The 12,496-nt window shown below is 50.1% G+C and overlaps 1 protein-coding gene across 1 annotated transcript in view; it reads left to right on the top strand.

Moving 5' to 3' along the window:
• Positions 1-6,864: 6,864 nt before the first annotated feature.
• KCNB1 (potassium voltage-gated channel subfamily B member 1) overlaps positions 6,865-12,496 on the top strand; it is a 111,780-nt gene continuing 106,148 nt past the window's right edge. The window contains exons 1-2 of the mRNA XM_052650541.1: positions 6,865-6,926; positions 8,147-8,879. Of these exons, the coding sequence (XP_052506501.1) occupies positions 8,313-8,879 (567 nt within the window). The 5' untranslated portion in view covers positions 6,865-6,926; positions 8,147-8,312. The remainder of the gene's footprint in view (positions 6,927-8,146; positions 8,880-12,496) is intronic.

The raw sequence follows: 12,496 nt of genomic DNA, 5'->3' as shown, positions 1-12,496 counted from the left end.
GGTCTGAGCAGAAGGTAGTTTGTGACTTGGTGCTGGTACTCGGCCGCCCACTCGCTGGTTGACCTGTAAAATGAGATGGTTATCCTTGAACTCTCAATGCAAGTCTCCTTCTCTGTGGAGCATTCTAAGTTTTATTACTCTTTTTGCACTGGTTCCTATAAGTACATTATAAGGAGATGGTAAACTTCTGATTAGTGGAGAGAATCGAATCAGTTGGGCTCTTTGGAACTTAAATGATGTAAATCACAACTCAGTCTGGCTTAGGTAAGAAGGGATATTTACTAGTTCTCATAAGTGGAAAATCCAGAGGCACTGCCTTCAAGCATGGCTGGATCCAGGAGCTCTGTGACATTGACAGGACTCAGTATCTCAGTCTCTGGGCTCTACAGTCCCTTCCATTGGCTTTATTTCTAGATAGTCTCTCTTCCCGTGATGACTGAAAATTCTAAGAAATGAAGACCAAATGCTTTCAAATAATGTATAGTCTTTTCATTCAGAAAATAAAATTTCTAAACTGGGCACTCTGCAGAGCCTGGGGAAACAGCAGCAAGACAGCTTCTTTGGACTTCCATGGCCTTTGTGCACAACAAGCATGAGCTTAAATTTATACTAAGATGAAGAAAGCAACATAAATGAGAAAAGTGACTTGAGTGAGGAACGTTAAGGAGTGGTAGGGACTGTAGCCAAGTAGAGAGCACATTCGGCCTAAAGGGTACAGCTGTGATTCAAGGCCAGCCACTCCTCTGTGCCAGCTGTAATTGCCATGTTACACAGGAATGCAGGCCAATGTTAATCAGTTCCTCTAATTTTTCAAGAGAATCCAGAAATCCAAATTTTCATGTAAACTCCTCTGATGTTGACTTAAAAACAAACCAAAAACCCTGTGATGGCTACACAACCAAAGACTGCAGATAACCAGCTCATAACCTATGTTATTTAGCATAGCGGATTGCCCAGAGGACTTGCACTGGTTCCTATAAGTACATTATAAGGAGATGCACACTGCTTACATACTAGCCATTTATCTTTTAGAAAGATATGTACAAATATCAGTTCAGCTGATCTGAGACTGTGAATCATCTCCGGGGAGACTGCTCATGAAAGGCCTGGAGTCAGAGAAAAGGGCCATAAGAGAATTCTTTGCCAGTTTTATTGCCTATGTACCTTGCCCCCATCCTCACCAATCGGACTGAATATGCTTGGAGTCAGAGATGTACATTATTCATAGGTGTTTATATACCTTCCTATAAGAGGATTTATTTGTTCATTCAATAAATATTTATTGAGCATTTACTCTGTCCTTAGTATTTGCTGGGCACTGGGAATAGTGTGGCAGACACTGTTAACTGGCTACCCAACTTTAATCTCCACTTCTTCCTTGTTAAATAAACTTCAATTTTGTAAAGGCAGTAATTGGCCTAGGCTTCTGGTGTGAATCTTATTTCCTTTGGCAGTGATTGATATGGAAGTGACCCATGAAATGGAACTTGGTAGAGACTGGTGAGGGATAAAAGCATAAAAGGAGAAATATTTTTTGCCACATTGGCCATCTCCTTCTTTCTGCTTTTGAATATGGTTTTGTGGAGGCTGATGCCTGGAGTGGTGGCAGCCATTTTGTGACTATGAGGCAACAAGCTTGGGACAAAAAGCCACTGTGTTGAATAAGGCAGAGCAAAAAAATGGAAGCCAAGGTCCTTAATAACATGATGAGCTGTTTAATCAATGTTCATCCCACCCTCTTCCTGAATTTTTATGTGAGATAACCAAATATCCTTATTCTTTAAAATCCTGTTAATTAAGTTTTCTGATAGTTGAGATGTGCAAGACAGACCACTTCCTGCCCTTGGGTAACCTATAATCTATCAGATGATGGGAGCTAGCGATGAGTACATGCTTTCTATACATTCCTCATAATAATTTTCATCCTTATTTTACACAGAGAAAAATCAAGACTCAGAGAGGTTAAACGACTTGCCCAAGGTCATTCTGCAAGAAATAACACCAGTCACCAGTTGTTCTGACTCCAAAACTCACTCTCTGAGACACTAGCCACACTTCCTTCTTGAGTAAGTTTGCACTTAATCCTTTGCACTGAATAAACGAATAAACAAGTAGTAGCAACATGACTTGCAAAAAAAGCTACAGAGCTGTTTGTACTATCTGTGCTTCTAAGATCCACTGTCAGTTCAGTTCAGTTCAGTCACTCAGTCGTGTCCGACTCTTTGCGACCCCATGAATCGCAGCACACCAGGCCTCCCTGTCCATCACTAAATCCCAGAGTTCACTCAGACTCACGTCCATCAAGTCCGTGATGCCATCCAGCCATCTCATCCTGGGACATCCCCTTCTCCTCCTGCCCCCAATCCTTCCCAGCATCAGAGTCTTTTCCAATGAGTCAACTCTTCATATGAGGTCGCCAAAGTACTGGAGCTTCAGCTTTAGCATCATTCCCTCCAAAGAAATCCCAGGGTTGATCTCCTTCAGAATGGACTGGTTGGATCTCCTTGCAGTCCAAGGGACTTGAAAGAGTCTTCTCCAACACCACAGTTCAGATGCATCAATTCTTCGGTGCTCAGCCTTCTTCACAGTCCAACTCTCACATCCATACATGACCACAGGAAAACCATAGCCTTGACTAGACGGACCTTAGTCAGCAAAGTAATGTCTCTGCTTTTCAATGTACTATCTAGGTTGGTCATAACTTTTCTTCCAAGGAGTAAGCGTCTTTTAATTTCATGGCTGCAGTCACCATCTGCAGTGATTTTGGAGCCCCCCAAAATAAAGTCTGACACTGTTTCTACTGTTTCCCCATCTATTTGCCATGAAGTGATGGGACCAGATGCCATGATCTTCGTTTTCTGAATGTTGAGCTTTGAGCCAACTTTTTCACTCTCCTATATCACTTTCATCAAGAGGCTTTTTAAAAAGCTCCTCTTCACTTTCTGCCATAAGGGTGGTGTCATCTGCATATCTGAGGTTATTGATATTTCTCCAAGCAATCTTGATTCCAGCTTGTGTTTCTTCCAGTCCAGCATTTCTCATGATGTACTCTGCATATAAGTTAAATAAGCAGGGTGACAATATACAGCCTTGACATATTCCTTTTCCTATTTGGAACCAGTCTGTTGTTCCATGTCCAGTTCTAACTGTTGCTTCCTGACCTGCATACAGATTTCTCAAGAGGCAGGTCAGGTGGTCTGGTATTCCCATCTCTCTCAGAATTTTCCACAGTTTATTGTGATCCACATAGTCAAAGGCTTTGGCATAGTCAGTAAAGCAGAAATAGATGTTTCTCTGGAACTCTCTTGCTTTTTCCATGACCCAGAAGATGTTGGCAATTTGATCTCTGGTTCCTCTGCCTTTTCTAAAACCAGCTTGAACATCAGGAAGTTCACGGTTCACGTATTGCCGAAGCCTGGCTTGGAGAATTTTGAGCATTACTTTACTAGCATGTGAGATGAGTGCAATTGTGTGGTAGTTTGAACATTCTTTGGCATTGCCTTTCTTTGGAATTGGAATGAAAACTGACCTTTTCCATCCTGTGGCCACTGCTGAGTTTTCCAAACTTGCTGGCATATTGAGTGCAGCACTTTCACAGCATCATCTTTCAGGATTTGAAACAGCTCAAATGGAATTCAATCACCTCCACTAGCTTTGTTCGTAGTGATGCTTTCCAAGGCCCACTTGACTTCACATTCCAGGATGTCTGACTCTAGATTAGTGATCACATCATCATGATTATCTGGGTCGTGAAGATCTTTTTTGAACAGTTCTTCTGTGTATTCTTGCCACCTCTTCTTAATATCTTCTGCTTCTGTTAGGTCCAGACCATTTCTGTCCTTTATCGAGCCCATCTTTGCATGAAATGTTCCCTTGGGATCTCTAATTTTCTTGAAGAGATCTCTAGTCTTTCCCATTCTGTTGTTTTCCTCTATTTCTTTGCATTGATCGCTGAAGAAGGCTTTCTCATCTCTTCTTGCTATTCTTTGGAACTCTGCATTCAGATGCTTATATCTTTCCTTTTCTCCTTTGCTTTTCACCTCTCTTCTTTTCACAGCTATTGAATCTGGAGCCAGAGTAAGAACTTTGCAGGAGTCAGGCCACCGGGAGTGATGAATCTGAATGACATGGAATATCTAGCCTTGGGCTTGCAGAGGACTCTCCCCTGTCAGAGCCCTGTGACTGTGAAATTGCCCAGCCATTCCCACTGCCACCATCTCAGTCCAAACCACATTATCTTTGACCCGGACAATTGTGGAAGCCTCATGATGGGTCTTCCTGCTGCTACATTTTGTCCCCCAAATTCTGTAAAGCACACAGCAGCTAGAAGACTCACCACAGAATACATAGCAGCACATGGATCTTCTCTGCTTAAAACTCCATCATGGCTTCCCATTACGTTTAAGGAAAAAGCCAAACTCATTCCTTAACCTTGAGAATAAAATTCCAGCAGAGATCTGCCTGGCCTGATCCCATCCACCTCTCTAACCTCTTTTCCCAAGTTCATTTCTACCTTAGGACTTTTGCTCTTTCTGTTTCCCCTGCCTGTACCTCCTTCCCTAGAACTTCACATGGTTGTCTTCTCCCTGCCCTCAGGTTCTCATCTTAGATATATCACCTCCTCCAGGAAGCCCTCCCTGCCTTATCACCCTATCTAAATTTGCTGATGCCTCTTCCAGTCATGCTCTCTCTCACTTCCTCTCACTTATTTTTCTTCACCGCATTTCTCACTATTCAAATAATCTGGCTTATTCATTCACTTGTTCATTAACTGTATCCCCCACTAGAATAAAAACCTGTGAGTACAGAGGCTGCCTGATTTAGTCTCACTGTATCTCCAGTGTTCAGAGTAGTTGCTGTTTAGTCATTAAGTTGTGTCTGACTCTTTGTGACCCCTTGAACTGCAGTCTGCCAGGCTCCTCCATCCATGGGATTTTCTAGGCAAGAATACTGGAGCGGGTTGCCATTTCTTTCTCCAGGGGATCTTCCCTACCCAGGGATCGAACCCACGCCTCCTGCGTTGGCAGGCAGATTCCTCACCACCGAGCCACCAGGGAAGCCTGTTAACCTGGCACATAACGTAGTAGGTGCTCACTAATTACTGGCTGAGAGAATAAAATTTTCAGACTGGGAAATACCTTTGCCTTCTATTAAATTGATCTAAGGTTTATCGACCTTTACACTATTGACATTCAGGGCTGCAGAGTTCTTTATTGTGGGGCTCTGACCTGGGCACTGGAGGATGTTTAACCGCATCTGTGGCCTCTACCTACAAGAGGATGGCATCTGGGACACGGATCATGATAATGGAGATGACGAGAAATGAACCGATTAAAATATATAATAATATGTGCAACTATGTGGAAATGAATCTTAATTTTAGAAATGAAGGAAAGGGTCTGGGTGGTGGGGGGGACTGTGCCTTAGGGCACTGTGGCTTGTTCAGTTTTTGCTCCAGTGCAAGGGGCTCACTGCTGTGTCCGCAGCATCCATTTGCTTACCAGGCAGGAGATATGTATTTGAAAGAGCAGACAAGTGGGGATTTCCCTGGCAGTCAACTGGTTACGACTTCGCCTTCCAGTACAGGGAGTGCAGGTTCCATCCACGCCCTGGGAGCTAAGATTCCATATCCCTCACAGCCAAAAAACATAAAGCAGAAGCAATACTGCAACAAATTCAATAAAGACTTTTTAAATGGTCCACATTTTAAAAATCTTTAAGCAAAAGAAAAGAGTAAACATGGGGGCCCAACTGTGGCATCCTTAGGGCGGCCTTGCTCACTTCTCTAGGTAAGTTATTCAACATTTTTATTCATTTCTGGAGATTATTCAATCCATCCATTCTCCCCCACTGGACAGGGAGCTCCAGGGAAGGACATATTCCTTGCTGAGCCTGGCATAGGACCCAGCACACAAGAAGCTCTCAAAACCAATTGTCCAAAGTAACATGAATGAATGAATCACCAAGGTTTTATAAGCTAGCTTACCCCTCACTCTCTCTTCCCATCACCTTGCTTTATTTCTCTTCTTAGCAGTTACCACCAGCTGCCACGCTGGATATTTATTTGTTAATATACTCATTGCTCACCTTCCCCCACTAGAATCTAGAATTCATTTCTAGAATTAGAGTTTAGAGTCTAGAATGGAAGCTTATGAAACCAAGGGCTATTTAAAATTGCAATTCTCCCCACTCACTCCATCTCCCCTCCCTCCTCACCACCACCCCATCCCCCATTCCCTTTCCTCTGCGCTTATCACGGTCTGACATATTCTTTGACTTTCTTGGTTTTGATCTGCTTCCAACCAGCTCCACAAGGGCTGGATGTTTGCGTTTGGTTTACAGCTCTATGTCAGACGCTTATCTCAGGACCTTGCACAGCAAGCCACACTGATGACTGAATGAAGGAAGGTGGAACTGAGAGGCAGGCAGTCGTTAGGGGCACATCCATTGCCCAAATCCCTAACCCGCCCCCAGCCTCACCAACCGGCCGGGCCGGGCAGGCAGGAGTTAAGCGGCGCGCACGCTTCCAACCCGCAGGTGGCGCCGTCCCGCCTCGGTGCCCCACTCCGGGCACTCAGAAGTGCGGGACAGAATCGCAGCGAGCGCGGAGCCAAGCTCAGCCCCGACTTGTTGATCTCGCCCAAGCAGCCGCCACCGCTGCCGCGGGAGCAGAGGAGGAGGAGGTGGATCGCGAGGCGCCGCCCGACCTCAGTCCTGCCGCCCGCGCGCCCAGCGCCCGCCCGCGCCCCCAGCCTCGGAGAGTGCGCTCCGGCCCCGCAGCGCCTTGCAGCTTCGGCGCGTCGCCTGCCCGGCCGGCGTAGGCCGGGCCCAGCCCGGCCCCGGGTCCGCCGCTGCCCGCGGGCGGGGGCGCCCGGGCGACCGCGGCAATGCGCGGTCCCTGGCCCTGGGAGGCGGCCACGCTGGGGGTGAGTGTTGGGGCGCACGGCGGGGACGCAGGGGTCCCAGGAGATGGGGCTCGCTTGTCTCGGTTCGGCCTGTTGGTCTACCCAGGCTCCGCGGTTTCAGGCTGGGAGGTGGGGGGGATGGGGGGGGCAAGAGCTGGGGCTCGGGGGAGACGCGCGATCCTCATTCTTGGGTGAGGGGGTAGGGCGTGAGCTTCACATGCCTAGGGGCTCAGAGGAACCCTGAGATCACCAGTGCGCGGAGGGAGGAGGGCTCGTTTCGAAAAGGCCAGAAAATTCAGCTCCTTTCCCCGCCTCCCACCTCCCCCACCCCTTCCCTTCCAAGCCCCGGGAAAGGCGCAGAACCCGGAGTTATAAAAAGCCATCGCAGGAAAGGAGCGAGCAGGAGGAGGAGGTGGAGGAGAAGGAGAAGGGGGCGGGGAAGGAGCTAGGGGAGGACGGGCCAGGTGGGTCCCCCCGACTTTGTGCGCCAGCCCCCGCCGTGGGGCAGGGGGCGCGGAGGGAGGGGCAGGACCCGGCGCAGAGCTTGGCTTTGCGTCTTCAGTGTTCACCTCGTCTCCGGAGAGACCTCAAGAGGTGCTCCCGTGTGGCTTGGGGAGAGGGGTCGCTCCAGGACAGTGGGGCTGTCGTGACTATCCGGTCTGTTGTGACCGACAGGTGGGCACCTGAAACGCTCCAGAATTCCCCCAAGTATTTAAAGGTTTAGAAAAAGCAATCCCCCTGCCACCGCCGCGCCGCCTCCCCCCCCGCCCCAGCCTTCAAATCCTAATTATCTCGGAGCAGGGGAAGGAAAAGATAAGTATTTTTTTGAAAAAAGAAAAAAAGTTTTTTCATTCAGCTGCCCTCCTCTCCGCATGGCGGGGCCAGGTGCGGCCCTCGACGGGGAAACCCACAGAAAAGCGAGTTTCAGCACTCGACGGGGCGGACAGCGCCCCAGGCGGCAGAACAGAGCCAGGGCGGCGGAAGGCCCGGGGTGGGGCCTCCCCGGTCCCCCCGGCGCCTCTTGGGGGCCCTCTCCCCGCTCCGGAGGGCGGCCCCTCCCTCCAGCCACGGGGTGGGGCGGACTTCAGCACCGGCGGGAGGGACAGCGCCCAGCCCGGCTGAGGCCCTGAGCCGCTTAAGCGCGGGGAAGGTCAAGGCCGGCAGGGGCCGGGATGGAGAGGTGGGGAGGGGCCGCGCACAGCTCCTCGTCCGCTGACCTGCGTCCGCTTTCTGCCTCGCAGCCGTCGGGATGGAGGTGAGAAGACGGCCGTGACGCGCGCCCGCGAGGCCCCCTGCACCCCCAGCAGCCCAAAGCGCTCCCTGCCCCCCTCCCCCGCGGCGGCTGGCCTCGCCGTCCAGTGACAGCGGCCTGGGGGGGCAGGGGGGGCGGGGGCGGCCGGACCAGCGATGCCGGCGGGCATGACGAAGCATGGCTCCCGCTCCACTAGCTCGCTGCCACCCGAGCCCATGGAGATCGTGCGCAGCAAGGCGTGCTCGAGGCGCGTCCGCCTCAACGTCGGTGGGCTGGCACACGAGGTGCTCTGGCGCACCCTGGACCGCCTGCCCCGCACGCGGCTGGGCAAGCTCCGCGACTGCAACACGCACGACTCGCTGCTGGAGGTGTGCGACGACTACAGTCTCGACGACAACGAGTACTTCTTCGACCGCCATCCGGGCGCCTTCACCTCCATCCTCAACTTTTACCGCACCGGGCGGCTGCACATGATGGAGGAGATGTGCGCACTCAGCTTCAGCCAAGAGCTGGACTACTGGGGCATCGACGAAATCTACCTGGAGTCCTGCTGCCAGGCCCGCTACCACCAGAAGAAGGAGCAGATGAACGAGGAGCTCAAGCGCGAGGCAGAGACTCTCCGCGAGCGGGAGGGCGAGGAGTTCGATAACACGTGCTGCGCGGAGAAGAGGAAGAAACTCTGGGACTTACTGGAGAAGCCCAATTCCTCTGTGGCCGCCAAGGTGAGCGTGAAATCCGGGCGGTGCTGGGCTGGGGCGGGAGGAGGGGGGGGGGGGTTAGTTCTGCCTGTGTGTCCAGATCGAGGACCACGGTTAAGGGACTGTGGCTTAGTTCCCACAAATATGAAGACCAGGAAAGAGAAAGGGCTGTGGCTGAGACCTCAGAGGTGAGAACCAACAACCCCTTCAGACTGTTCGTTCCTGTACGGCTCTGGCCACCTCATCCTTATTCAATACTTTATACCCCAGCTTTGCTGGAGAAAAGGCTTTGTGGAGACTTACGAAAACCCACATCAAGAGAATGGACACTGCAAATAACGGGGCACAGAGGGACAATAAAGCCTCGAGATGGAGTAGAGTTGGGTTAGGTCTGTTCTACATAATGCTCCCTTGTGAATGCCTAGACCCAGGCTAGAGGAGAGTCACGCTGCAATTTTAATACTTATCCCTATATTTATAACCCCACTTTGCTCCAAGGAGGGAATGAAGCAGCTTACAGACCTACTTGGAGGACACTGAGATACTGTGAGGCAGTTTTAACATAAGCGAGAAAAATGAGGCAAAGGGACTCTGAGGGATGGGTATATGTGTGCATGATGCATGCAGCTGGTTATGGATGCCTATGGGTGAAGGATCACCCCCGGTTTGCTCTATCTTCATTTATTTGCTGAATTGATTCCCAGAATGCTTGATGCAGCTGCTAAAGATGCTTTGGCTGTCGGAAGAAGATGTAAATTTTGAAATAAGGGAGAAAAAATGAGGCAATGTGAAAAAGAGAAAGCAGGAGAAAGAGGCAGGAATGGGTCTCATCACAATGGATAGAACTATGTGCTACCAGGTTAAAAAAAAGGGGGGGGGGGTCTGTAAGGGGTGAAGGAAGGCTTGGGGTGTGAGCCAGAGCAGGGCAGGAGGTCATTTGCTGATGAGCAACTTGTCTGTGTTAGGCTGGGACTCGGGGATGCCTCAGAGAGATGGTGGCCTATCTTCACGTGGCCAAGGTGCTGGAGGTTGCAAGGAAATGACAACACACTGTGTGGAGTGCCACAAAAGAGGCCCTGCGGGGCCCAGAGGGGGCCAGAAAAGAGGGGCGTTAAGGTCAGAATCCAGGAGGACCGAGCTGGGAAAGATACGTTGAACATAACTTGTTCCCGGAGAGCAGGGCCAATAAGACAGGGGAAGACCAGGTAAATGTATTCATGGCAAAAAGAAAAAGAGGGAAGGAGATCTGCATACCAGCCATGAGGTGTGAGCTCGGGCTGCCTCCTGGCCAGCCTACTGTCCAGAGGCCTGTCCTGCCCTCTCCTTGTGGGGGCCCCTGGCTCAGCTGGCCCCTCACTGAAGGCCCACGTGGAGGGCCAGGTCTAGAGGGGGTTCTGAGGAGGCCCTCTCTCCAGATCTGGCTGCCCAAGGAGAAGCCTTTAAGAGTGTGAATGTAGGACTGAGTGGCTTGTGGGAGCACGGAGAAAGGTTTTCTCTTTTTCCTGTCCACCCTAAAGAGGACGCAGAGATTCCTAGGCCCATCTCCTCTTTGCAGGCTGCCTCTGGCCATAATCCTGCCCCAGGTTTCGTGTCCAAAAAGCCTCTGTCTTAAGACACAGTCACTCACCCTTAACCAGCTTAGGATCAGCAGACTTATTTTGCTATTTCCAGGCCTGACCAGGTTTCTCCCTTCCACACCTGGTTTAGAGCCAGATATGACTCCCTCCTCTCTGTTCTGTCCCTAAGACAAGAGAGTGAGGGGCAGAGCAGGGGAGGGCCCATTTCCCAGAAGAAGTAGGCAAAGGGCTCTGTTTGGGTTGGTGCCTGGCAGCTAGGCAGTGGCTAAGGCTTGTAAAAGGTGTTGGTTGGGAATAAACAGCTTCATCACTCCCTTGGGTTAATCCGATCACAGGGACGAGTTTCATGACCTCTCTGTGATCGTGGGCTGGGGCTGCTGGCTAGTCCTGGCAGATGGATGGTCTAGGATATTTGCAGCCAAGGCTGAAATGGTGTGGCAGGCAGGCTCATTGGCCCTCAGCATAGAAATCCTGCCATTGATCACACATCCACTGTATATGGACAACACATTTAGCCTTATACCAGTTCCCTATTATTATATCTCACCTTTCAAAGAGAGGGAAGATCAGAGAGGTTAAGTAACTTGCCTAAGGTCACACAGCAGGCAAATGGGAGTAGCCAGAAATTCACATTCAAGTGTGATTTTGAATCACTCTTCTTTCCACAGTGATTAAGTACCATAGTCTCCTTCCCAGTCTCCCTGCTTCCACCTTTGCCTCCTGCAATCCATTCCCCATTCAGCAGCCAGAGTGAGCTTTTCTAGATGTAATTGGATCACATTATTCATCTGCTCAAAATGCTCCAGAGAGTTTTCCCATTACAGAATAAAGTCCAAACCCTTCACCATGAATTCAGCTCCATGACCTCTCTAAACTCATCTCTTCTCTCCTCTGGTTCACTCAGTTTCAGCCCCACTGGCCTCCTTGCTCATCCCTACACAGATCTGTCTTTGTCCTAACTCAGGACCTTTGCGCTTGTTCTTGCCACCTGGAATTCTCTTCCCCATATTGTCCCATGGCTGGTCACTCTTTCTCCTTCCTTTTAGGAGCTGGTCCCCGCTCAGATGTCCCCTCCTCTAAAAGACCTTTTCTGACCCCTATCTAAGACAGCCTCTCTCTTCTTACACTGACATCTTGCAGTGTCCTTCTTGCACAGGGCTTGAGCACTATCTGAAATTGTACCTGCTTCCTTGTATTTCTCAGTTCCTCCTCTACAAGAATATGAGTATCATGAGTTGTATTCACTGCCCCATTCCCAGTATCCATCACGGTGCCTGGCACAGAGCATCTCCAGAAAAATCCAGGTGGAATGAATGAATGGAGCGATCAGTCACTGTGTCTCATGGACCTGTCACTCCTTCCTGTCAACCCACCTGTAGCCCAGCTCTCTGTGCCTCTGGCCCCCTTGGGGGATTTGTTTTTTGCCCTCCCCACCCGCCCCCAGCTCCCCAACTAGGAAGCTTCAGTTGTTAGAACAGCAAGGCCTGCAGAAATTTCTCGGAGTTCGCAGGATAAGAAGTCGAATGGAGGACCACGGCTGGGTGATTGTGAGATACAGAAACGCCATATCTTATATATGTAGGACCAAAGACAGACCTGGGTTTTAAGGCCAGGTTCACCGTCTCGCCAGTTTCTGGCCTTTGGTGAGTTCTTCCCTTCTCCAAGCTGTAGCCTCCAGCCTGTAAAGTATAGATAAAAGGCCCACCTTGAAGGGTCATCGTGTTTGCCAGAATTGAGCACAGTGCCTACCCAACATTACATAGGGCTTGTTTTCATAAATAATAAGCAGCAGAGTCCTTTCTATATGGCTGGCTGGGCTGGGTTGCAGCAAGTCTTTTCCTTCTGATAGCAGCACTGAGTGGCTGAGCTGCTGCTGTTAATAATTGATGGATGTTCTGGCAACATGGAGACAGACCAAAGCACAAGCCCTTGTCTTCCCCATCAGGGGAGTGAAAATCAAAATCCATTAGACAAAAGGCAATGTGATTGATTCTAGTTTGGAAGCTGGGGTCAGTCTCATCCGAGTGATGGGGTTGTGGTTCTGGGCCACCACTGGGTTTCTGC

Source organism: Budorcas taxicolor, chromosome 13 (genome assembly GCF_023091745.1).
Source record: "Budorcas taxicolor isolate Tak-1 chromosome 13, Takin1.1, whole genome shotgun sequence".
NCBI lineage: Eukaryota > Metazoa > Chordata > Mammalia > Artiodactyla > Bovidae > Budorcas > Budorcas taxicolor.
This window is presented reverse-complemented; position numbering and strand designations above follow the sequence as displayed.